This window comes from Scyliorhinus torazame, chromosome 1 (assembly GCF_047496885.1).
Source record: "Scyliorhinus torazame isolate Kashiwa2021f chromosome 1, sScyTor2.1, whole genome shotgun sequence".
Lineage (NCBI taxonomy): Eukaryota > Metazoa > Chordata > Chondrichthyes > Carcharhiniformes > Scyliorhinidae > Scyliorhinus > Scyliorhinus torazame.
The window spans coordinates 83,157,937-83,182,276 of NC_092707.1; the positions used below are offsets into that span (position 1 = coordinate 83,157,937).

At 45.6% G+C, this 24,340-nt stretch overlaps 1 protein-coding gene and 1 non-coding gene across 4 annotated transcripts in view; both read right to left on the minus strand.

The window, feature by feature from the left end:
* Window positions 1-1,820: 1,820 nt before the first annotated feature.
* Window positions 1,821-1,927, minus strand: LOC140430566 (U6 spliceosomal RNA). Its single transcript, XR_011949455.1, has one exon. It is a non-coding gene; the product is annotated as a U6 spliceosomal RNA (small nuclear RNA).
* Window positions 1,928-6,045: 4,118 nt separating this feature from the next.
* The window catches only part of LOC140409102 (synergin gamma-like), an 87,594-nt gene continuing 69,299 nt past the window's right edge, over window positions 6,046-24,340 (minus strand). For 2 of the 3 annotated variants that reach the window (XM_072497217.1, XM_072497226.1), the window contains 3 exons: window positions 20,003-20,163; window positions 16,138-16,239; window positions 6,046-11,663 (listed from right to left, as the gene is read on the minus strand). In XM_072497217.1, the coding sequence (XP_072353318.1) occupies window positions 11,448-11,663; window positions 16,138-16,239; window positions 20,003-20,163 (479 nt within the window). In that variant the 3' untranslated portion in view covers window positions 6,046-11,447. The remainder of the gene's footprint in view (window positions 11,664-16,137; window positions 16,240-20,002; window positions 20,164-24,340) is intronic. The other variant, XM_072497233.1, reaches the window with a different exon arrangement.

Here is a 24,340-nt window from a genome sequence, read left to right on the forward strand (position 1 = left end):
AAGTGCTTCAAGAACCAGGACACTCCAGTGGTATGTGGAGGGTGCATCTTACAGAATTAATGTTAGGTATAGATCTCATTCCTCAGAAACTGTCATTCTATCAATTAAATGGCAGCACTGATCATTTCTCAGAATACCTGAGATGATAACAGCATTTGTTTCTGTTTCATAACTTAGTTCGGAAGCTATTTAAAGTAGCGGTTACTTATCCATCATCATTTGTAAATCCAAATGCTTTCTCCTGTATTCTCAATACTTGTAAAGTTTTTAATCTGTTTGTAGAGTATCTTGCATTCCCAAGCTCTAAATAAGCCATCTTCAGTACATTTTACATCCAACTCCATCTCGGTTCCCCGTTTTGGGCCTGCTTGTCTTACCTCAAAGAAAAAAACAAAGAACAAAGAAATGTACAGCACAGGAACAGGCCCTTAAGCCCTCCAAACCCTTGCCGACCACGCTGCCCGACTAAACTACAATCTTCTACACTTCCTGGGTCCGTATCCCTCTATTCCCATCCTATTCATGTATTTGCCAAGATGCCCCTTAAACGTCACTATCGTCCCTGCTTCCACCACCTCCTCCGGTAGCGAGTTCCAGGCACCCACTACCCTCTGTGTAAAAAACTTGCCTCGTACATCTACTCTAAACCTTGCCCCTCTCACCTTAAACCTATGCCCCCTAGTAATTGACCCCTCTACCCTGGGGAAAAGCCTCTGACTATCCACTCTGTCTATGCATCTCATAATTTTGTAGACCTCCATCAGGTCACCCCTCAACCTCCGTCGTTCCAGTGAGAACAAACCGAGTTTATTCAACACTCATGCTGTCTTTATTTTCCTTTTTGTCACAATTGCCGCAGGGCACGAGAACAATCTGCATGAAGAATACTAAACAGCAATGGCAATTGCCTGGGCATCTATAAGACTTCCTTTGCCAGGCAAAAACGGATCATCAATGTACAAATCAACCTCATAGTTATTTTTATTGCTCACTGGTGTTCTCTTCGATGAGACACTGAATTGGGGATCCCCACATATGTCTATTTAGCTGACGTAAAATATCCCATGTCAAGAAGAGAAGGGAATTCTGCAAGAATACTTACCAAAATTACCTGGCGTTTCACCTCATTTGATGTGTCCGGAGTCTTACCGTGTGGTTAGTCTTCAAAAGTAACTCAATCGATCTGAAGGGCTTTGAGGATATTCTTGGTTATTGGACAATATCTTAGACAATCGTGTACTCATGCCAGCTGCCAAGATTCACAGAGAATCTCTCACCCCCACATCTCATGCAGTTAAACTGGTATTTATTTTCTCCCTGCTTTTGGACAACAAGACACTCCCAGTTCTTCCTCTTTCTCTAAAGCTTATTTCACGCCTTCCACCAAATTATTAACACACCCTTCTCTTGTCTCCATTTCAGTATTTCATGATCTGGAGTCAATCCATTTGAAAACACTGTCTCCAGCAGAACACTGAGCTGCTGGTTTGATCCACAGCCTTGGTGTTGAGCAGCTTCTCCCTTGCACCCTTTCCCCAAATATCCACTTGTCTTTGCTGAGAATTATCAGCATTTTGTGTTTTTCTTCTCGATTGGCAGCATCCGCGATGTTTTGCAAAACAAGAAATAACGAATTAAAGTTTGAAATGACTGATTGAAAAGAGTCAAATCTGCAAGTTTAACAAGTGTGTGGATGAACAGTTTGAATTGAGAGCAGTGGGGAAGGAGGTGAGTAAAGATGCTGAATTGAATGGATGATGGTGTTTGATTCAGAGGAAAGTGTGTGTGTGTTTTTGAGAAGGTGAAGTGTTTTGCTGGTGTAAAATATGGAACGCTTCACGAATTTGCGTGTCATCCTTGCGCAGGGGCCATGCTAATCTTCTCTGTATCGTTCCAATTTTAGTATATGTGCTGCCGAAGCGAGCACGATTAATTCAAGTCTCTGAATGTCTTATAAAAGGTCCTGTCCATCTGCTCTTTACAATCATACTAACTGTGTATGTTCGTTTCATCCCTGTCACATTGTCCTCTGTTTTCCAGGCATTGTACTGATTAACAGACACGTGAGCAGTTTGCTCTTTCGTTTTCCGATGCAAATATTAAATATCAGATTAGACTTGGCGAATTCTGGTCGCCCAGCTCTAAATGTAGATGAGCAACGTGGGCGGGGCTTCCGTTCGGCTTTGCACCTTCGGTGGGCCTGTGGTTGGGTGGGCGGGGCCTGTTGTTCGGGTGGGCGGGGCTTGTTGCTAGGTTGGGCCCAGTGGGCGGGGCAATGCTGCTACCTCCACCTGAGGTCAATCAGTCTCACCTTTTGCTCAGACATCAGGCCCAGGCCCACAAATTCAGCTGCCCTTTCCAACCAGATCCTCTCTGCACTCAGCAAAGCCTAAAGGCCCCTCCTGAACTCTGCAGTCCAGACTTCAAGAAAGTAGCTGGGGATTGACCACTTTCACATAGATTTAGCCGGAAAGTGGAGTTGAGGCGGTGTAAACTCGATGGGCCGAATGCCCAATTCTGCTCCCACATCTTACGGTCTTATAATGCCCTGATGTGGAGATGCCGGCGTTGGACTGGGGTGAGCACAGTAAGAAGTCTTACAACACCAGGCGGCCTTCAGGACGCGCGACAACGCAGAATCGCCGAGCAGAAACTTATAGCCAAGTTCCGCACACATGAGTGCGGCCTCAACCGGAACCTGGGATTCATGTCGCATTACATTCATCGCCCACCATCTGGCCTGCGAAATCCTACCAACTGTCCTGGCTTGACACAATTCACACCTCTTTAACCTGGGGTTACCCCATCTCTGGATCTGTAAAGATTTAATCACCTGCTAATGCTCACATTCCAAGCATTGTCTGGCATCTTTGAATCTGTCTTTATATATGTTTCTGGAACATACCTCTTCATTCACCTGAGGAAGGAGCAGCGCTCCGAAAGATAGTGACATCGAAACAAACCTGTTGGACTTTTACCTGGTGTTGTAAGACTTATAATGCCCTAGTCTTTGTGCCCTCATACTCTTAATAAATCCAAGGATTCCGCCTCGTTGATGGACTGAATGACCACCTTCAGTTATAGTTATGATTTTTAAATTGCTTTCTCAACCTGTTTACTATCTTCATGAAATTGTGTACGTTTACCCCCACAGCTTCGTTCCCTGTTTAAATTGCCTCACCTTCCCACAAAAATGGATTGCTTTTCTGCGTTAACCTTTCATGGTGGGTGGGCGGGGCCTGCCTGTGCGGAGTTTGCACTTTCTCCCCGAGTCTGCTTTGGTTTCCTCATGGTGCTCTGGTTTCCTCCCACAGTCTAAACATGTGCAGGTTCGGTGGATTGGCCATGCTAAATTGCCCTTGCGAGTCCATAAAAGTGGGAAGAGGAGCTAGGCGGCAGATAGAGGTGGGTCTGTGGGCGGATACTTTGAGTAGAGTCAACACATCCTCATCATGTGCCAGGCTCAGCCTGATACAATTTAAGGTCGTTCACCGGGCATACATTTTGAAAAATAAATTAGAATACCCAATGATTTTTATGTTTTTTTCCAATTAAGGGACAATTTAGTGTGGCCAATCCACCTAACCTACACATCTTTGGGTTGTGGGAGTGAAAGCCACGCAGACATGGGGAGAATGTGCTAACTCCACATGGGCAGTGACTCAGGGCCGTGATTCGACCCGGGTGCTCAGCGCCGTAGGCTGCAGTGCTGTCCACTGTGCCACGTGCCACCCCCACCGGGCACACGTGACGGTGGCCCGGATGAGCAAGTTTTTTTGGGATAGAGGGCAGGTGTGCGAGAGGGCCAGCAAACCATGTCCATATGTTCTGGGCATGCCCGAAGCTTAGGGGATTCTGGCAGGGATTTGCAGAGGTCAGACCCACGGTGCTAAAAACAAGAGTGGTGCCGAGTCCAGAGGTGGCGATTTTTGGAGTGTCGGAAGATCCGGGAGTCCAGGGGGCGAGAGAGGCTGATGTCTTGGCCTTTGCCTCCTTGGCAGCCCAGAGACAGATATTGCTAGCGTGGAGGGACTCAAAACCCCCAAAAGCAGAGATCTGGGTTAGCGACATGGCTGGGTTTCTCAGACTTGAGAAAATTAAGTTTGCCTTAAGGGAGTCAATGCTAGGGTTCGACCAGAGGTGGCAGCCGTTTGTCGAGTTCTACGGGGAAAATTCAGCATAGGCAATAAGAAAAAGAGGTGGGAGGTGCGGGGGAGGAGTTAGTCTATTTTCTGTTTAGGGTAGGTGGGATTTGTTCAGGATGGATATGGTTTATGCACTATGTTTTTATTGGTATTTGTGCTGTGTACTGTTATTATCATAAAATTATAAATACCTTAATAAAATGTTTTACAAAAAAACGAGTCCAAAAAAGTTAGGTGGGGTTAATGGGTTAGGGTGGAAGTATGGGCTTAAGTAGAGTGCTCTTTCCAAGGGCCAGTGCAAACTCGATGGACCGAATGGCCTGTATCGGCACTGTAAATTCTATGATTCTATAGAAGATGTGGATGGAGGGCAACATGGTGGCGCAGTGGGTTAGCCCCGCAGCCTCACGGCGCCGAGGCCACAGGTTCGATCCCGGCTCTGGGTCACTGTCTGTGTGGCGTTTGCACATTCTCCCCGTGTTTGCATGGGTTTTGCCCCCACAACCCAAAAGATGTGTAGGCTAGGTGGATTGGCCACGCTAAATTGCCCCTTAATTGGAAAAAATGAATTGGGTACTCTAAATTTAGAAACATTTTTTTTTAAAGATGTGGGTGGCACAGTAGTTAGCATGTTGCTTCACAGCTCCAGGGTCCCAGGTTTGATTCCCGGCTTGGGTCACTGTGTGGCGTCTGCATGTTCTCCTCGTGTCTGCGTGGGTTTCCTCTGGGTGCCCCGGTTTCCTCCCACAAGTCCCAAAGGACATGCTGTTAGTTAATATGGACATTCTGAATTCTCCCTTTGTGCACCCGAACAGGCTCCAGAATGTGGCGACTAGGGGCTTTTCACAGTAACTTCATTGCAGTGTTAATGTAAGCCTACTTGCGACAATATACTGCTATGGTGCAGGCTTGGAGGGCCAAAGGCTGTATCGTTCTTTGTTCTTCATCTGCCAGGAATCTGCCCATTCTTCCTCTTGAAGTTTGTTCCTATCCTTTTCATTCTTTACTACATTTCACAGCTTCTTATCAGCAGCAGCTTTGAAATTATTGCTCTTTATAACCAAGTCCAATGAATGTCATTGATAGAGCAGTGGCCCCTATGCTGATCCCTGGGGATACCAATGCATTTCAGATTGAAATAACACTTCACCATCGCTGTCTGTCCCTGAGCCAGTCTTGTATCCATACAGCCACGGGTTCTTTAATCCCACAGACTTTACATTGACAAGTCAATGCGGTCCTGCACTTCATCAAATGCCTTTTGAAATGCCATATACAGGACATGAACCACGCTAATTGTATCTGCCGGTTTAGTTGCAATAAGTACTTGATCAAGTTAGTCAAACAAGGTTTGCCTTTCACAAATTCAAATTGAAATAACACTTCACGATCGTTGTCTGGCCCTGAGCCAGTCTTGTATCCACCATACACAGAACATGAACCACGCTAATTTTAATGCCGGTTTAGTTGCAATAAGTACTTGATCAAATTAGTCAAACATGGTTTGCCTTTAACAAATTCATGCTCATTTATTTGCTGATGTGTTTCCAAATGGCAATTTTTTTTTCAGGTTATTGTCTCTCAAGGTCTCCCCATTATTGAAATTGGGCTGTAGTTGGTGGGTTCACTACCTTCTCCCTCTAGATCTGACCCAGCCATTTCCCCGAATCTCAGCTCTGCTTTCATATTTCTTCATGCTCCATCCACCAGCAGCAACCCCACCCGCCCCCCACTCCCAATGTTGTGTTTTTCTCATTTCTCCCACTCTCCACTGAGAGAGGAGCTGTTCTGAAGCCTTGAAGTGTGTCCATGGAGTGCATCCATTTGAGGAAGTCATTGTTAGAAAGTTGTTCTTCCTGTTACTTTAAAATGAATGATATAACATTTGCAAAGCAATGCATTTGATATTAAACTAAATGCATAATTTTTATTTGTGCCTTGGACCTGTTCATAAATATACTTGGAGTCAGCAATTAATCGCAGAATCACAACTGTTACAGTGCAGGAAGAGGCCACTTGGTCCATCTGGTGTGCACTGGCTCTCTGATGGAGCAACTCACCCGAGTTAAATTTCCCTGCCTTTTCCCCACAACCCTGCACATTTTTTTCCTGTAACTTTGCACATCTGCACTCTTGCTCATGTATTTGCTCTCTTTGCGCCCTAGTTCTGCACTGTAACCAATCATTAGTTGTTGATGTACCATTCATCAACGTACTCTGTTGATTATTCTTTTTGTCTACTATGTACTGGATTGGATTGGATTCGTTTATTGTCACGTGTACCGAGGTACAGTGAAAAGTATTTTTCTGCGAGCAGCTCAACAGATCATTAAGTACGTGGGAAGAAAAGGGAATAAAAGAAAATACATAATAGGGCAACACAACATATATAATGTAATTACATAAGCACTGGCATCGGATGAAGCATACAGGGTGTAGTGTTAATGAGGTCAGTCCATAAGAGGGTCATTTAGGGGTCTGGTGACAGTGGGGAAGAAGCTGTTTTTGAGTCTGTTCGTGCGTGTTCTCAGACTTCTGTATCTCCTGCCCGATGGAAGAAGTTGGAAGAGTGAGTAAGCCGGGTGGGAGGGATCTTTGATTATGCTGCCCGCTTTTCCCAGGCAGCGGGAGGTGTAGATGGAGTCAATGGATGGGAGGCAGGTTCGTGTGATGGACTGGGCGGTGTTCACGACTCTCTGAAGTTTCTTGCCTGGGCCGAGCAGTTGCCATACCAGGCTGTGATGCAGCCAGATAGGACGCTTTCTATGGTGCATCTGTAAACGTTGGTAGGGGTTAATGTGGACATGCCGAATTTCCTTAATTTCCTAAGGAAGTATAGGTGCTGTTGTGCTTTCTTGGTGGTAGCGTCGACGTGGGTGGACCAGGACAGATTTTTGGAGATGTGCACCCCTAGGAATTTGAAACTGCTAACCATCTCCACCTCGGCCCCGTTGATGCTGACAGGGGTGTTTACAGTACTTTGCTTCCTGAAGTCAATGACCAGCTCTTTAGTTTTTCTGGCATTGAGGGAGAGATTGTTGTCGCTACACCACTCCACTAGGTTCTCTATCACCCGCCTGTATTCTGACTCGTCGTTATTCGAGATCCGGCCCACAATGGTCGTATCGTCAGCAAAATTGTAGATGGAGTTGGAACCAAGTTTTGCCACGCAGTCGTGTGTGTACAGGGAGTAGAATAGGGGGCTAAGTACGCAGCCTTGTGGGGCCCCAGTGTTGAGGACTATTGTGGAGGAGGTGTTGTTGTTCATTCTTACTGATTGTGGTCTGTTGGTCAGAAAATCGAGGATCCAATTGCAGAATGGGGAGCCAAGTCCTAGGTTTTGGAGCTTTGATATGAGCTTGGCTGCGATTATGGTGTTGAAAGCGGAGCTGTAGTCAATAAATAAGAGTCTGATGTAGGAGTCCTTGTTTTCAAGATACTCTAGGGATGAGTGTAGGGCCAGGGAAATGGCGTCTGATGTGGACCGGTTGCAACGGTATGCGAATTGGATTAAGGCGTTCTGGGAGTATGGAGGTGATGCGCTTCTTGATCAACTTCTCGAAGCACTTCATTACGACCGAAGTCAGGGTCACCGGATGGTATTCATTGAGGCACGTTGCCCGGTTCTTCTTTGGGATCGGTATGATGGTGGTCTTCTTGAAGCAGGTGGGGACCTCGGAGTGGAGTAGGGGCAGGTTAAAGATGTCCGCGAATACCTCTGCCAGCTGGTCCGCGCAGGCTCTGAGTGCACGACCAGGGATCCTGTCCGGGCTCGTCGCCTTCCGAGGGTTCACTTTCAGGAAGGCCGATCTGACTTTGGAAGCTGTGATGGTGGGTATGGGTGAATTATGGGCTGCTGGGGCACTCGACAGCGGATTGTTGGTTACCTACTCAAACCGAGCATAGAATGCATTGAGTTCATCGGGGAGGGGTGCTGCCAGAGATACTCTTCGGCTTCACTTTGTAGCCCGTTATGTTGTTTAGTCCTTGCCACAACCGCCGAGAGTCTGTCTGTGACTCTAGGTTTGATATTCTGTCTTGGCATCTCGGATGGCTTTGCGGAGGTCATACCTGGATTTCTTGTATAGGTCAGGGTCGTCTGTCTTGAACGCCTCAGATCTGTCCTTCAGTAGGGAGTCAATCTCGCGATTGAGCCATGGTTTCTGGTTGGGGAACTCACGTACTGCTTTCTTTGGCACACAGTCGTCCACACATTTGCTGATGAAGTCTGTGACGGTGGTGGCATACTCATTTTAGTTGGTCGCTGAGTTCTTAAATATGTACCAGTCCACTGTCTCTAAGCAGTCACATAAGAGCTCTTCTGTTTCCTCGGACCAGCACGGCACGGCCTTCTTAGTTGGATTCTCCCGCTTGAGTTTCTGCTTGTATGCCGGGAGAAGGAGCACCGTCGTATGGTCTGATTTCCCAAAGTGCGGTCGGGGGATGGAACGGTAGGCGCCCTTGATTTTTGAGTAGCAGTGGTCAAGAGTGTTGTTGCCCCTGGTGGGACAGGAGATATGCTGGTGGAATTTTGAGGTTGGCCTTGTTGAAGTCTCCGGCCACGATGAACAAGGCCTCCGGGTGTTCTGTTTCGTAGTTGTTTATAACTGTGTATATTTCGTCCAGCGCCTTCCTCACTTCTGCCTGGGGTGGGATGTAGACTGCTGTGATAATGGCTGAAGTGAACTCACGTGGAAGATAATATGGGTGGCACTTCACGGTCAGGTATTCCAGGTCTGGGGAGCAGTAGGTCGCCAGGGGCGCCACATCCAAGCACCAGGAGGAGTTGATGAGGAACGTACTGTGTACGTTCCCTTGGCCGCAGAAAAATACTTTTCACTGTACTTCGGTACATATGACAATAAATATCAATCAATCAATCATTAGAGAGAAGGGATGGATATGGCATTATGAAAGCCTGCATTGCTCCCTACAGCCCCAGAAGGAATCATCAAGAATACTGTGTTTTTGCAATAGGTTATCTGCTCTAGTGGAAGAAATATATTTGTAAACATGAAAGAGCTTCAAGGGCCAGGACACTCCAGTGGTATGTGGAGGGTGCATCTTATTGAATAAATATTAGTTATTGATCTCATTTCTCAGAAACTGTCATCCTATCAATTAAATGGCAGCACGATCATTTCTCAGAATACCTGAGACAATAACAGCATTTGTTTCTGTTTAATAACTTAGTTCAAAAAATATTTAAAGTAGAGGTTACTTATCCATCATCATTTGTAAGTACACATGCTTACACATGGACCTCAATATTTATAAAGTTTTAAATCTGTTTGTAGACTATCTTGCATCCTTATGTGCTAAATAAATATCCCTTTTGGACCTGCTTGTCTAGCCTCCAGCTCTTTTTATTTTCATTTATGTCACAATTGCCGCAGGGCACGATATCAATCTGCATGAAGAATACTAAACAACAATGGCAATTGCCTAGACATCTATAAAACTTACTTTGCTGGGCAAAACTGATGATCAATATTTAAGGCAACCTCATAGCTATCTTCATTGCTCGCTGGTGTCATAGAATTACAATGCAGAAGGAGGCTATTCGGCCCATCATGTCTGCACCGGCCCCCGGAAAGAGCATCCTACTCAAACCCACGTCTCCACCCGATCCCCGAAACCCCACCTAACCTTTTGGACAATCCACCTAACCTGCATATCTTTGGATTTTTGGAGGAATCCGGAGCATCCGGAGGAAACCTACGCAGGCACGGGGAGAACTTACAAACTCCACACAGACAGTCACCCAAGGCCGGAATTGAACCCTGGTCCCTGGAGCTGTGAGGCAGCAGTGATAACCACAGTGCCACCGTGCCACCTTTTGGATGAGGCACTTGGGGATTCCTTCATATGTTATTCAGCTAGATGGAAAATATCCCATGTGAAGAAGAGAAGATAATTCTCCAAGTATGCTAATCAAAAGTAACTGGCTTTTCATCTAATTGGTGTGTTCGGAGTCTTACTGTGAGGCTGGTCTGTAAAAGTAACTCCTTTGTTGTGAAGGGCTTTGAGGAAGTTATTTCCTCGTTTTTAGACACAATAAGACATTTTATCAGTAAATTGGTGTTGGTATTGTTCCTATTGTTCACTCAGGAATTGTGTACTCTGCAGTTACATACTGTTAGGAGCAGAAGTAGGCCTTTTGGCCCCTCGAGTCATCTCCCACCAGTCGACAAACTCACCGCTAATCTGTGTGTTTCTAATTTCAGAATCCCATCCTCCCCCAATAACCTTTAAGTCCCTTGCAAACAAGAGTAAATTGTATTGGTCAACAGCACACTATTTCTCACAATGAAGTATAGGTACCCCGTTAAATAGTATTGTTGCACGTGCTTTTGAATTAGTGCACATTCAACATAATGTATTCTGTTTTTAAAAAATAAATACTGTTTTATGTATAATTTGTCTACCACGAGGAATTTCTCCCCCTTTCCCCATTTCTATGCCTGAAATTTTCATGACTAAGACCACTGAAATGTATTCAAGGGATCTCAGGAAATAGTACGGGGTTGAATGGATTATTCCTATTCTTCGGCTAAATAAAACCCAATTCTGTTTCAGATTCTGAGTTATTAAGTAAAGGTAATATTTCTATGCAAGTTTAGGGAAATGCTCATCAATAATGCATTCAATGGCATTCTTTTTAAATTAAATTAGAGTACCCAGTTCTCTTATTTTCCCCAATTAAGGGGTAATTTAGCATGGCCAATCCATCTAGTCGGCACATCTTCATATGGACGGTGACCCGGGGCCGGGATCGAACACGGGTCCCATGATAAAACAGCTTTGAGTTGGGGAGCCAGGTATCAAACTCCAAATAGTACACCAGACATGTCTACCTGCCTTTTCCCAGCTGATATGGAGTGTACGTGAAGTACTTGAAATGTTGCGCCAAATCATTTGCACGTCCTCTGGTGTGGAAGCAGAATTAATTGCATTTGCAAGATTGATCAAAGTGGAGAGGGGAATCCCATTAAAAGTGGAAGCTGGGATTCATGCTGTCAAACTGGATTAATACACAAATTCAACTTCTGACCAACAACCACTTTTACCAAAATACATGGTTTTCGTGGTAATTTGTTGAGTCTTCTCCGGTTACGTCGGTGCTATCAATAGGTTGCCATTTGTGTTGGAAAAGTTAACATTTTCCAGACAAAAAAAGTTTCTGAAGCATCACTTGCAAACAGCTAGTACCTTCAAACAAGCCTAAAAAAGGATGCCTCTGACAAAACTGTCTGCTCGGTAAAACAGTTCCTCGATTCGGAGAATAAATACAGTTTGCAGTCAATGAGCTGTAGAAACAGTTAAATCTGCAGGGCCGGTGTCCAAGCTGTTTGATCCAAGAACAGTGAGACCTTCTAGATCCAAGGTCTCAGAGTTTTCCTTGGGTGCAATGAGGCCTGGTAGACTTGAGTCCACGCAGTTTAGCCAAAAGTTTGCACAGCTCGCATGATAGCGACATCCATTGTGAAGAACTGAATTTTCGGTGTCATTCAAGTCCTGTAGGAACAGAATGAGAGAGTGAAATGTTTCTGTTAAGCTAACGTTGAGAGGCAGTATGCAAACATTTAAAGGATCTGGGATAATATTCTGCAAATTTAATCATACATTATGTGAGATCCATATTTAGTTTCTTAATGCAAAATAAGATATAATGTGCCATCAATATTCCAAAACTTTAAAATCCATCCAGGGCACATCCAGGAGAGTTTGTATATTGACTAACCAGGAGTTGATGGGACACAGGTACAACTTGTGAAATGGACAAAACCTAATGCCAAACCCATTTGGTGTTAAAAATCCACAAAATGTATGGAAAATACTGTCAAGCAGGGCCGAATTATGATCAATTTCTACTAAAATGTGGCAGTCCTTGATCTGACCTTCAAGAAAAAGATTGGGAAATAAATATTTCACACTATTGCATTTAAAAGAGACAGACAGAATGAAAAGGAGGTGTAATCCTGATGTTAAAGAATGGCATAAAGAAATCAATGAAAAATGAAACCAAAGAGAAAATGCTGGTCAGTCTCAGCAGGTCTGGCAGCATATGTAGGCAGAGAAAAGAGCTAACGTTTCGAGTCCAGATGACCCTTTAATGAAAGAAGATCTTGGCTCAGAAGATCAGGACGTAGAATCCACTAAGGTGGTGATTAGGAATAACAAGGGTCAGAAAATGTAGATGGGAGTAGTATATAGATCCCCCATTATTGGACAAAGTATTAGGCAAGGAATGATTGGAACTTGTAATAAAGGCAATGTAATAATGGAGGACATTCATCTTCAAAGCAGCAAAGATAATGTGGGAGGTGAGTTTGTAGAATACTTTTGAAACAATATTATGGAACCAACTAGGGTTAAAGCTATTTTAAAGCTAGTATTATACAACGGGGCAGGGTTAATTAAATAAATGCTAATTATTGCAGATGCTGGAATCTGAAATAAAAACAGAAAATGCCGGAAAGTCTCAGCAGGTCTGACAGGCCTGGAGAGAGAACATGGCTAATGTTCCCAGTCTAAATACTCTTCGTCAGAGCTAGAGAGAACTGGAAATAGTATGAGATTTATACTGTTGGGGGAGGGGATGCGGGGAGCGTGGAGCAATAAGAGCTAGAAAGAGGGCAAGCAGTAGTGGAGGCAAGGAAGAGATTGACAAAGATATCAAGGACAAAAAGACAAAGGGAGTGTAAATGTTGGTGATCATGACTAAGAAGGGTGCTGGTAGTGGCATTAGAGGTCAGAAGGTGTTAATGGCAGAACAAAGGTAAAGCGTGTCAAAGGACAACCGACAACAGGGAACAGATGGCACTAATGGGGTGAGGGGAGATGGTGGTGAGAGAGAAACAAGATGGAAAGCGGGATGCAAAGGGGGAGGAAAAATGAATCAATGCAAGAAACCAAAAATAAATTGATCGAAATAAAAATGGGGTGAAGGTGAGGGAGAGAATTCACAGTCTGAAGTTGTTGAACTCCATCCGGAAGGCTGTAATGAGGAAGCTCAGGTGCTATTCCTCCAGTTTGCACTGGGCTTCACTGGAATATTGCAGCAGGCAAGGGTGGACATGTGAACATGAGAGCAGGACGGTGAGTTGAAATGGCAAGCAACAGGAAGGTCTGGGTCCTGCTGTGGACCGACCAAAGGTGTTCTGCAAAGCGGTCACCCAGTCTGCATTTAGTCTCTCCAATATAGAGTAGACCGCACTGGGAGCAGTGAATGCAATGGACCAATCTCACTGTAAAAAAACCTGCTGGTAAATAATGATCAGAACATAATTACATTCCATATTAAGTTAGAAAGTGATGTACTCCATTTCCAAACAACAACCTTAGAATCATAGAATCCCTACAGTGCAGAAGGAGGCCATTTAGCCCACCGAGTCTGCACTGACCCTGTGAGAGTAAGTACTTCACCCAAGCTAGATCCCCTGCCCCATCCCATTAACTCTCACCTAAACATCTTTTTGGACACTAAGGGACAATTGAGGATAGCCAATCCACCTAACCTGCACCTCTTTGGACCTTAAACGTAAAATCTAGGTATGAGCAGAGAGCTGGCAATAAATAATCATGGGAACCATTTAAAGAAACAATTCAAAATCATTAATATATTCATTAAAAACAAAAGCTGAGCGAGAAAGATACACCTGCATCTTAAGAGTGAAATTAATGGTTGAATTAGATTAAAAGAAGAGGCTTATAATGTTACAAAGAATTGTGGTATGCCTGAGGATTAGAAACCAGCAAAGGACAATGTGAAAGTTGATATAAAAAAACGGAGAATAGAATAACAGAATAAATTTTCTGCGAGCTGCTCAAACAGATCTATTAGTACATGAAAAGAAAATAAAAAGAAAATACATAATAGGGCAACACAAGGTATACAATGTAAATACATAGACACCGGCATCGGGTGAAACATACAGGAGTGTAGTACTAATCAGATCATAGAATCATAGAATTTACAGTGCAGAAGGAGGCCAATCAGCCCATTGAGTCTGCACCAGCCCTTGGAAAGAGCACCCCACCCAAGCCCACACCTCCATCCCATCCCTGTAACACAGTAACCCCACACAACCTCTTTTGGACACTAAGGGCAATTTAGTATGGCCAATCCACCTAACCTGCACATCTTTGGACTGTGGGAGGAAACCGGAGCACCCAGAGGCAACCCACACAGACACGGGGAGAACGTGCAGACTCCGCACAGACAGTGACCCAAGCCAGGAATCGAACCTGGGACCCTGGAGCTGTGAAGCAACTGTGCTAACCACTATGCTACCGTGCTGCCCATAAGATCCGTCCATAAGAGGGTTGTTTAGGAGCCCGGTAACAGTGGGGAAGAAGCTGTTTTTGAGTCTATTAATGCATGTTCTAAGACCTTTGTATCTCCTGCCTGATGGAAGAAGTTGGAAGAGTGAGTAAGCTGGGTGGGAGGGTCTTTGATTATGCTGCCCGCTTTCCCCAGGCAGCGGGAGGTGTAGATAGAGTCAATGGATGGGAAGCAGGCTTGTGTGATGGACTGGGCGGTGTTCACGACTCCCTGAAGTTTCTTGTGATCTTTGGCCAAGCAGTTGGCATACCAGGCTGTGATGCAGCCAGATAGGATGTTTTCTATGGTGCATCTGTAAAAGTTGTGTAAGTCCAACAGGTTTGTTTCAAACACTAGCTTTCGGAGCACTGCTCCTTCCTCAGGTGAATGAACCTGAGGAAGGAGCAGTGCTCCGAAAGCTAGTGTTTGAAACAAACCTGTTGGACTTTAACCTGGTGTTGTAAGACTTCTTATTGTAAAAGTTGGTAAGAGTTAATGTGGACATGCCAAATTTCCTTAGTTTCCTGAGGAAGTATAGGTGCTATTGTGTTTTCTTAGTGGTAGCGTTGACGTGGGTCGACCAGGACAGATTTTTTGTGATGTGCACCCCTAGGAATTTGAAGTTATTAACCATCTCCACCTCGGCACCATTAATGCAGACAGGGTGTGTACAATACTTTGCTTCCTGATGTCAATGACCAGATCTGAGAGGCAGAGACTGGAGAAATTATCATGGGGTATGAGAAGACGGCAGCAATGTTAAACAAATATTTTGTATCTGTCTTCACCATAGAGGTCACAAGTTACATACTAGAAATATAGTGTGACCAAGGCGCTAATAAGAGTGAGAAATTTAAGGTAGCTCATCATCAGCAGATAAAAGTATTGGAGAAAATTAAGGCACTAAAAGACAACAAATCGCCAGGAACTGATGATCTACATCCCAGGGTTCCAAAATAATAATAATAATAATCTTTATTGTCACAAGTAGGCTTACGTTAACACTGCAATGAAGTTACTGTGAAAAGCCCCCGAGTCGCCACTTTCCAGCGCTTGTTCGGGTACACAGAGGGAGAGTTCAGAATGCCGAATTTACCTCACAGCATGTCTTTCGGGACCTGTGGGAGGTTCCAGGTTCGATTCCCGGCATGAGTCACTGTCTGTGCAGAGTCCCCATGTTCTCCCAGTATCTGTGTGGGTTTCCTCCGGGTGCTCTGGTTTCCTCCCACAGTCCAAAGATGTGCAGGTTAGGTGGATTGGCCATGCTAAATTGCCCTTAATGTCCAAAATGGTTAGGTGGGTTACTGGGTTAAGGGGATAAAGTGGAGGTGTGGGCTTAAGTAGGATCCTCTTTCCAAGATCCGGTGCAGGCTCGATGGGCCGAATGGCCTCCTTCTGCACAGCAAATTCTATGATAAGCTGGAGGTCGGTAGATTTGGATCTCTCTCACGCTCAGGGGGTGGGGAGCCAGAGGACAACAATGATCGAGTTCTGTATAAAGTCGTCTAGGCATGGAACCGACAGAGCAGACCCAGCCGAGATCTGATGCCCACCGTAAATATAATTGCTTCACAATAAACCAAGTTTTCTTTAGCCCCTCTCGGTTCGGACTCGTTTGTGGCCTACTAAAATATGTAAAAATAAATCGGAATCATTTATACTTGCATTAGGCTCATTCGGTGTTCTGAGCAGACATACCCCACAGGTTTCATTCTGAGCATTCCCTGAAGCAGTCACAGCTGAACAGTCAAGGGTAGATTCAGCAGGCTACAGATGATGAAAAATAAAAGTCTCTCATTAACCAGAGAAGCACTGCATGCGCACACTTCACCAAATTTTGGCTGATTTATTGTACTGGAGTGGAGACCTTAATTGCATGCCAAAATGTGGAAAAATACCTAACTAATGCATCAGTCATCAAACACTCTTTCTATCAAAATGTCCTTATGTAATTTCTTAGAAACTGTTGCAAATGGCATTCTGCGAGATGCCACCAGATGGCGTGCTACACAAATTGCTCAAATGTGATCAATGCCGATTAAGTGCTGGGCTAATGGGACTAGTTCTGACGAAGGGTCACATCTGAAATGATTATTTTCATCATAATGTTCTGCAGATCTGGCCTTTTAGGATAGAGGGAAAGACCTACACGTCACAGCGGTGTATGCTTTAGAGTCAGGCAAAATCCTGATTAATCCTATGAACACAATCTACTCCTTTCCTCATAAAACGCTTCCACATTTGAATTGGACAAATATTTGCCGCAGGATCTGGGTACGTACGTCCATTCAGAACAGATTTACACTGACTGGAACACCACTTACTGCACAACACCCCCAGTCAGTTTCTCAATGCCAAGAGTTAAACTTGTTTCCGTTTGTCAGGTATTTTGTTAGCTTTGGACAGCCAATGGGCATTGTGCAAATGTTCAACAGGGTCAAGCAGAAGTGGTACTTGCACAGATTTTCTTGTAAAGATATTAAAAGGTCTCCACATGGGCATCAGACTATAGACAGGATAACCCATCAGGTTCACTCCTGTCCTTTAGGGAAGGCCATCCTTACCTGGTCTGACCTACATGTGACTCCAGACCCACAGCAATGTGGTTGGCTCTTAATTGCTCTCAAGGGCACTTAGGGATGGGAAAACTAACACCCACATCCCGTGAACCAATAAAGAAAAAGGATGACGAGCAACACTGCAGTGAGAGCTGGCTCTCTCAAAGTGCAAATCTCCCTTAACAACTTTACTTTACAATAAAATCAGAAAATGCTGGAAACGCTTAGCAGGTCAGCCTGCATCTTTGAACAGAGAAACAGAGTTAGCGTTTCGAGCCTGTACGACTCGCCATACGGATTCAAAACGTTAATTCTGTTTCTCTTTCCACAGATGCTGCCAGACCTGCCGAGTTTTTCCAGCATTTTACTGTGCACAGTTTACCACCGGTCAGTCAAAGGCCCTGTGTTCCACACAAGAGACTCCAATCTGTTCATTCATCCTGCAGCGCATGGCGCCCTCAGGATATACGTTCCTTCTTTATCCGGAGTCCATGCGTGCCAGTTCAACCTGACAAGGTAGCTGAAGAAAAGCAAAAGCAGGCCCCATAACTCAGGCACTGTCCAGCTTTTAAGAGAGAAGATGGGAGAAGTCAAACAGTAGTGGCCCAGCCTTGGGTTTTAAAGACTTGTGGACTAACCAGGGAAGGAAAGCTGATCTGTAATCTAAATATTTTGTCCTCAGGAATTGAAGTAACCAGAAATACTGCATAGCTAAGTTTAGGAAGGTCAGGGTTATAGCAGGACTTTGTACCAAGGCTGCTGCGAGATATAGAAGCTTTTTTTTCGTTCATATTATTGGCATTTTTCTACATTAAAAACAACTTGTAACCAACAGGAGCCACAGTTTCCATTTCTCATGAAAAATATGATAAAAAATTGTTTGCTTTGACTTGCCCTTTGTGACTTTCTGAAATGCAGTGCAACCCATCTGCTTCACCTTCCCCCATGCTGGACAGCAGCTGTGCTGAAAATGAAGCCAACTCCAGCCATAATCTTCTGCACCTGTCCACCCACCTAAAAGTTACAATTGAAACTCTCCGGCCGCAAGCCTATTCTGAACCATAGAATCCCCACAGTGCAGAAGGAGGCCATTCGGCCCATCGAGTCTCCACTGAACCTCTGAAAGAGCACCCCTACCTAGGTCCACTCCCCGGCCCTATCGCCCTAACCCCATAACTTGCACACCTTTGGACACGAAGGGGCAATTTAGCATGGCCAATCCACCTAACCTGTACATCTTTGGACTGTTGGAGGAAACTGGAGCACCCGGAGGAAACCCATGCAGACATGGGGAGAAAGTGCAAACTCCACACATCCAGTCATCCAAGGCCGGAATTGAACCCGGGTCCCTGACACTGTGAGTGCTAACCACTGTGCCACCATACCGCCCACTCTGAAGGCAGAGGAAGATGTATAAAAGAGCAAAAATGTGAACAAGCAGAATGCTGGATGGCCCATTCATACTGAGTTGACTGACCTTAACTGGGCTAGCAGTGAGAGTGCCACAATTGGCCATATTGTAATAGCTGATCTTTCCCTCCCTATTCTAGAAGTGTGCAGAGGCCTGTTGTTCCTTGACCCTATATTGAGGCACATACTGGAGATCAAACCTTGAGCTTTCTGGTCCACATGGTTCAGAGATTCACTGTCTTAACCAGCTGAGCCATCAAGGAACTCAACATTTCCACATTAATAACAAATGAACCAGCAACAGGCAACATTTCCATTCTTGATTACCATCTAGTGACTCTTTCTGGGAGTGCATGTTTGTTTGTGGACATTGGATTTGGCTCGAAAGAGAAAATGCTGGAAAATCTCAGCAGGTCTGGCAGCATCTGTAGGGAGAGAAAAGAGCTAACGTTTCGAGTCCGATGACTCTTTGTCAAAGCTTGGATTTGGCTCCCTCCCTACCCACCCTGCCTATTCAACTGCTTACATTGGCCGTCATGATTCATAAGACCAAGGTAAGGGACAGTATCCATCCAAAATATCCTAATAACGGAGTAGGAGGCAAAGCCAGTCCAATGTCACTGCCACAGTCTCAGTAGTACCTTGTCGACGCTTCCATTGTTCCAGCCCTGTCGTATTGGCATTACTGTACTGCTGGAGCTGCAAGAAGCACTGTGCTATAACGAGGATTTTATCCTGCCTCCTTCAAATTACTTGTGCAGTATAGGGGGTAACTCACTCTCAGATGCACAACCAGACTGACTTGTCGCAAGCATTGCGCAGTGAGGGGGGGGCGGCTGCTGACTTGTCCCAATTTAAGAGCCACGGAATCAGGAATTCAATTGCTGCTTCTTCTCTGCAAGCCTGAAACGGGAGGTTGTACAAACACCAGCTCATGGTGTTGGAGATAAGTGAATGACTTTGAAAAACTAAACTCAGCACATTCCGGAAAATATCTGTAAATAATCAGCTTCCAGAATCAGCAACATTATATTCATCTGTGGAAAGATGTACAATCAGCAAAAAGCCTTCCGTAAATTTGTAATTATTTGTATTTTAGAAATGTTGTCTTGCAATGTCTATTTTATAATGTGGCGATGCCGGCGTTGGACAGGGGTGGGCACAGTGAGTAGTCTTACAACACCAGGTTAAAGTCCAACAGGTTTATTTGGAATCACTGGCTTTCGGAGCACTGCTTGTTCATCAGGTGTTTTATAGTTACAACTTGATTCACTCCTCTTTTAGTAATTAAGCATCTTCATTTTAGAAGGTTGTTCATTCTAAATGTGGAGGATTCACAATATACCAGGGCAAATGCAAACTCCAAATTACTAACGATTTAAAAATGCTTCTGGATGAGACCATCTTCCCATGTGGCAGGTTGAAATAGAGTACTCAAAACAAATTGATGAAAACAGTGCAATAAATATTTCTATTAAAATAACAAAGTGGTGTCATTTGAACACCTAAAGCATCTTATAGTTATGTTGCCCACAGTAATTTCTAACCTTCAATCCACTTACCAACATCCGTAACATCGAAGGGCTAAATGAGAGGAAGGCCTGCAGATTGTTCCAGATTATCTCGATGTCCCTCAGACTATGCTGCAGTGTTTCATTGCTAATACTTAGAGTTTTCATTCCACCTTCCACTCGCTTTGCCACCCTGTACACCTCAGTAACACCTGGGAATTGCAAAATAAAAGCAATTGGAGTATGATAATTTGCTGGGTGGGGAAGCATTCGCTTAATATCGCATGGGCCGGTCCGTGATCAAATCTTCCTATTTCTCTTCGTGATCTATTAAGTTATTATTTTGTTTGTTTGCCACAGGGACATCCGAGTTTCACAACCAGTCTAGAGAAAATGATGCAGTTTGTTTTGTTACACAATATCCCAGAACAGATTATCTGCCATGGGTATCTAAAGGCTGCAAAGCTATTCAATTCAAATCAACAACATATGATGATAGAGAACAAAGAAAGAACAGGACAACACAGAAACAGACCCTTCGCGCTGGCCCAGATTTGCTTGAAGGGTGTTTTTTGCGGCTTCATAAACGTTCACATGAATGACTTCGCCTGGGATTTTTGCCTTTTTCACGGAGGGTTCAGTTTCTGGTTTCCTGTCACTCAGACAACTTCATATCCCTGCTCCTACCGTCCCTTTTATTCCAAGACCTCTCACTCCGCTCACAAATCAGCCTGTGGCATTTTATCAAATGCCTTTTGGAAGTCCATGTGCACCACATCAACAGCATTACCCCCATCAACCCGCTCTGTTACCTCATCAAAACACTCCAGCAAATTAGTTAAATTTGCCCTTAAATCCATACAGGCTCGCCTTAATTAACCCATATTTGCCCAAGTAGCCATTAATTCTGTCCCAAAACATAATTTCTGAAAAGGTTTCTCACCACCCAAGTTAAACTGACTGGCCTGTAGATGTTGGCATTTACAACTTTTTTTTGAAGAGTGTAACATTTGCAATTCTCCAGTCGTCTGGCACCACCCCAGGGTGTGGAAATATTAGAAAATTATGGCCAGCGCCTCCGCACTTTCCACTCTCACTTCCTTCTGGATACTTGGATGCATCTCATTCGGTCCTCATCAACTTTAAGAACAGATAACCTAGCCAATGCCTTCTCCTTAACAATTATTTTTCTATTCATTCATGGGACAAGGGTGTTGCTGGCTGGGCCAGCATTTGTTACCCGCCCCTAATTGCCTGTGAACTGAGTGCCTTGCTACATCATTTCAGAGGGCATTTAAGAGTCCACTTCAGTGCTGTGGATCTGGAGTCACATGTAGGCCAGACCAGGTAAGGCTAGCAGATTTCCTGCCCCAAAGGACATTAGTAAACCAATGGGTCTTTATGACAATTTCAAATCCTTCAAGTGTTTGAACAACATTCTATTTTTTACCATGACCTGGGCAGCATCTTCTTTCTTGGGAAAGACAGATGCAAAATGTTCATTCATACATTGACCATCCCCGCTGCCTCCATGCGCATATCTCCTATTTGCTCCTCAATTTACCCCACTCTACCTCTTCCCACCGTTGCTACTTATATGTCGATATATTTGGATTCCATTTTATGTTAGCTGTCGGTTTCATTCTCTCTCTTTGTTTTTCTTATTTGCTTTATCACTGGACCTTCTATACTCAGCCTGGTATTGGTTGTATCCTGAATGGTAATGACAAGGTAGACGGGGAAATGATGTTCCCGCTTGAGGGTGAGCCCAGAACTAGGTGACAATATTTTTAAATTTAGGGGTCACCCTTAATGGCGAGACGCAGACCATGTAAAGCTCCAATGACATTGGGCGGAACCTCCGGTCGCCGGGTGGGCGTGGCTGGAGAATCCCGCCCTTTGCCTCAGTAAGCAGTGGAAGTGGTGTAGGAGAGGCAATGGTGTAGTGGTATTGTCACTGGGCTAGTAATCTAGAGACCCAAAACAATGCTCTGGTGACCTCGGTTCAAATCCCCCCATTGCAGATGTTGAAATTTGAATTCAATTAATTTCTGGAATTAAAAGTCTAATGATGTCCAACCATTGTTGATTGTGGTTAAACACTCATCTGGTCCACTAATGTCTTTTAGGAGAGGACGTTTTCCATCTTTACCTGGTCTAGACCCACATCAATGTGGTAGACTCTTAAAATGCTCTCTGGAGTGGTTGACCAAGCCACTCAGTTCGACGGCAATTAGGGATGGGCTACAAATGCTGACCCAGCCAGCGACACCCACATCCCATCAATGAATTTTTAAAAAATAAACATTTTATTGAGGTATTTCTTTGGCATTGTAACAACAACAAAATCAACAATGTACATAACAAGGAAAATGTTTACCTAGTGCAAATACCGCCTCCCACTCCCACAGGTCCTACCATTGTTTACCCCCTAATTTATGCTAACCTAACCCCCTACCCCACGCCCCCCCCCCCCCCCCCACCCCCTTCTGCTGACGATTAATTCTCTGCGAGGAAGTCGACGAATGGTTGCCACCTCCGGGCGAACCCTAACAGAGACTCTCTCATGGCGAACCTAATTTTCTCCAAGCAGAGGAAGTCAGCCATGTCCGAAAGCCAGGTCTCCGATTTTGGGAGCTTTGAGTCCTTTCTTGCTAGTAATACGTGCCTCCGGGCTACCAGGGAAGCAAAGGCCAGAACATCTGCCTCTTTCTCCTCCTGGATTCCCGGATCCTGCAACACCCCAAAAATCGCCACCCTCGTATTTGATACCGTGGCCATGGCGTCGGCAAACCCCTGCCAAAATCCCCTCAATTTTGGACATGCCCAGAACATATGGACATGGTTCACAGGTCCCCCCGCACACTTCGCACACCTATCCTCCACCCCAAAGAATCTACTCATCCGGGCCACTGTCATGTGAGCCTGGTGAACGACCTTAAATTGGATCATGCTGAGCCTGGCACATGTTGCGGTCGAGTTGACCCTACCCAACGCGTCCGCCCAAAGGCCCTCCTCTATCTCTCCCCCCTGCTGCCCCTCCTACATTTGCTTCAGCTCCTCGGTCTGCGTCTCCTCCGAACCCAGAAGCTCTTTATATATGTCCGAGAAGCTCCCCTCTCCTATCCATCCTCTAGAAACCGCCCTATCCTGAATCCCCCTCAGCGGCAGGAGTGGGAAGGTTGGTACCTGCCTCCGCAGAAAGTCCCCCACCTGTAAATATTGAAATGCATTTTCCCCCGCCAATGCAAACTTCTCCTCCAGTGCCCTCATACTCGGGAAGCTTCCTTCTGTAAACAAGTTCCCCATCCTCTCGATCCCCGCTCTCCGCCAAATTCAGAACCCTCCGTCCCTCCTCCCCGGTCCAAACCGGTGATTATCGCAGATTGGGGACCACACCGATGCCCCCTCTGCTCCCACATGTCTCCTCCACTGCCCCCAGACTCTCAGGGCCGCCACCACCACTGGACTGGTGGAGTACCCCGCCAGCGGGAATGGCAGGGGCGCCGTTACCAATGCCCCCAGACTTGTGCCCTGACAGGAAGCCGCCTTCATGCGCACCCACGCCGGCTCCCCCCCCCCACCAGCCACCTCCTCACCATGGCTATGTTAGCCGCCCAGTAGTAATTGCTGAAATTCGGCAGCGCCAGCCCACCATCCCTCCGACTCTGCTCGAGCATTGCCCTCTTCACTCGCGGGGACTTGCCCCCCCACACAAAGCCCACAATAATCTTACTGATCCACTTAAAAAGGACCACGGGATGAAGATGGGGAGGCATTGGAAAACGAATAGGAATCTCGGGAGGACCTTCATTTTTACCGATTGAACTATACCCGCCAGAGACAACGGGAGCGCATCCCATCTCCGGAAATCCTCCTTCATCTGATCTACCAACCGGGCCAAGTTCAATTTATGTAGCCGGTCCCAATCCCGCGCCACTTGAACACCCAGGTACCTGAAACTGTCCCCGACCACTCTAAACGGCAGTTCCCCCAGTCGCCTCTCCTGACCTCTCGCCTGGACCACAAACATCTCGCTCTTCCCCATAGTGAGCTTATACCCCGAAAACCGACCGAATTCCCCTAAAGTTCCCATAATTTCTTCCATCCCCTCCATTGGGTCTGAGACATACAACAGTAGGTCGTCCGCATACAGCAAGACTCAGTGCTTCCCCCCCCCCCCACACCTCCCCACCCCTCCCCGGACCAGCCCCTTCCAGCCCCTTGAGGCCCTCAGAGCAATTGCCAGCAGCTCTATCGCCCCACCCCCAACCTCCGCACATCCTCCGGCCTGCCCTACGGCGGCCCCCACCCCCAACCTCCTCAAGTGTCCCCCATCAAAGTTCCTCTCGCCAGCAGAACCCATCCCCCCCTCCCCCCCCCCCCCCC